Source organism: Tachysurus vachellii, chromosome 17, assembly GCF_030014155.1.
Source record: "Tachysurus vachellii isolate PV-2020 chromosome 17, HZAU_Pvac_v1, whole genome shotgun sequence".
Taxonomy (NCBI): Eukaryota; Metazoa; Chordata; class Actinopteri; order Siluriformes; family Bagridae; genus Tachysurus; species Tachysurus vachellii.
The window spans coordinates 22,378,742-22,381,241 of record NC_083476.1 but is presented as its reverse complement, the minus strand read 5'-3'; the positions used below and the strand labels follow the sequence as shown (position 1 = coordinate 22,381,241).

General features: G+C 42.0%; 1 protein-coding gene and 1 long non-coding RNA gene across 5 annotated transcripts in view; both read right to left on the bottom strand.

Moving 5' to 3' along the window:
• Positions 1–2,500, bottom strand: part of LOC132859585 (uncharacterized) — a 107,565-nt gene that overhangs the window by 13,975 nt on the left and 91,090 nt on the right. The window lies entirely within an intron of this gene.
• The window catches only part of LOC132859583 (glucocorticoid receptor-like), a 36,306-nt gene that overhangs the window by 11,036 nt on the left and 22,770 nt on the right, over positions 1–2,500 (bottom strand). For 3 of the 4 annotated variants that reach the window (XM_060890340.1, XM_060890339.1, XM_060890343.1), the window contains exons 3-4: positions 1,151–1,320; positions 206–232 (exon numbers count right to left, since the gene is read on the bottom strand). In XM_060890340.1, coding sequence (XP_060746323.1) covers positions 206–232; positions 1,151–1,320 — 197 coding nt within the window. The remainder of the gene's footprint in view (positions 1–205; positions 233–1,150; positions 1,321–2,500) is intronic. The other variant, XM_060890341.1, reaches the window with a different exon arrangement.

Sequence of the window (2,500 nt, the reverse complement as noted above, 5' to 3'; positions counted from 1 at the left end):
TTTTCAGACTTTTCACAGCTAAAATCTTCACTGGAATAAAATTCCAACAGAAAAAGCAGATGGTTTCATTCAAGATCAATAAAAGCTGTTGGATCGTGTGTAAATTCAGCAGACATGCATCCTGAACAGCCTGTGTTGAGTTGTTATCTGAAGCTTGGCGGGGTTTCAGGAGGGCAAAAGCGTTATTAAAGGTAAATTTATTTACCGTGTGTGTTTTGTCGTGCTCTCCATCCTTCACCGTTGCCAGAGCAACCATAGGGAGAAAAACAAAAATAACAGATATACAGTATACACCTCAATGTAGTGCACAGACTCCTGACACATGAGCTTCAGGTTACAGTGAGAGTGAAGACGAGGTCATGATGAAGATCACAGCAGCGTTTATTTATATCTGTTATTTTTGTTATGGAAAGGTTTTGACATTGAAGCATTTAATTCACAAGCAGCTTCAGATCTTTAATGTTATTGAATCTACACAAGCACGGAGTTTATGTAGTGCACATCTGAAGTATGTAGTGCACATCTGAAGTATGTAGTGCACATCTGAAGTATGTAGTGCACATCTGAAGTATGTAGTGCACATCTGAATGAAAGAAGTTTAAAGTCACGATCACAACCATGTGCTGCTCATTAAGGAAACTTCTCCTGCTCTGGATAAGAGACGCAGCTCTGTCCCGCCTCAGTGGGAGGTTTTTAATAGATCAGCACTACACGTCACTCCAATACCTGCCTGACCTGAGCGTAATTAGAACGCACACACACACACACACACACACACACACACACACACACACACACACACACACCTCCTGCACAGAATCTTAATCCTGTAAAGACACAAGGGACATGTGACCCGGAGCAAAGCTTCTCTTAAAGCTCACAAAAGCAGAGACGAAAACTGAGCAGGAGTCGAACCTAAACATCTGTAGAATATAATTAACACCATCGTCTTGGTCAAACACAAAGGCTTAATTTAAATCTTTTAAAAATGCTCAACAAATGTCGAGACAGACGGCGTGGACGAAGACGAGGACCGTTATTGAAATATTCTCTGATACTCGAAATACTAGGAATAAACTCTATATACGTATAAAGACCTCTCTGCCTCTTTAGTGCACAGTGTGTGGCCCGTGTTGTCTCTGCTGCTCACCTTCCACAGCTCTTTTGAAGAAAACTTTGCAGCTCCCGCAGGTCAGAACGCCATAGTGGCACCCTGATGCCTCGTCTGAACACACCAGGCAGATCTTATTGCCCGGGCCTTTGGGTCGAGCCGAACCAGACGAGCTTGAAGTGGCAGCAGCGTCAGGCCTCAGAACCGAACTGCAAAAAGCGAGAAGGTCACAACATGAGGCACTGAACACAACATGAGGCACTGAACACAACATGAGGCACTGAACACATCATGAGGCACTGAACACAACATGAGGCACATAACACAACATGAGGCACTGAACACATCATGAGGCACTGAACACAACATGAGGCACTGACAACAACATGAGGCACTGAACACAACATGAGGCACTGAACACAACATGAGGCACTGACAACAACATGAGGCACTGAACACAACATGAGGCACTGAACACAACATGAGGCACTGAACACTAAATGAGGCACTGAACACAACATGAGAACACACTTAACAATAACTACTTACCTGAAGTTTCTGTGATATTTAATTTTTTATATATATGTATATAAACATATGAATATATTTATGTATTTTGATGTTTTTTAATATTTGTTGTGTGGTTTTCTGCCTTTGTGGTCACATCAGTCTTATAAAAGAGATTTAACCTCAATGAGTTTTTCTGCTGGTTAAATAAAACTTTCTCAACAATCACTAACAAAAAAGAGGAGGAACAGATGGAGAAAAGCTGACGTAGAATCTGATGTTAATGTCAGATTCTAAGAACAGAAAGTAGGACAGAGAAGAACGGTCCGAGAAACTGAGGGAAGAACCAGGAGCTCACATGCTCACGGTGAGGAAACGCTGAGACTCTGATGTGAGACTAATGTTCACACTCTTCACTCGTTCAGTCAGTGTTTTGTTTATAATCCACAGCATCCCTAATAAACACAGTGACTGAATTTATACAGTAGAACAAAATCTAATCCATTAATGAACTCAAAACAGCGAGAGTGTGAAGTCGAGAGCATAAAGATTCTTATGACTGAATAATCACAAACTCATAATAATGTACATCATTATTAAACTGTGGAGTATATATAACACACACACACACACTCACACACTCACACACACTCACACACACACTCACACACACACTCACACACTCACACACACTCACACACACACTCACACACTCACACACACACTCACACACACACTCACACACACACACACACACACACACACTCACACACACACTCACACACACACACACACTCACACACACTCACACACACACACACACACACTCACACACACACACACTCACACACTCACACACACACACACTCACACACACACTCA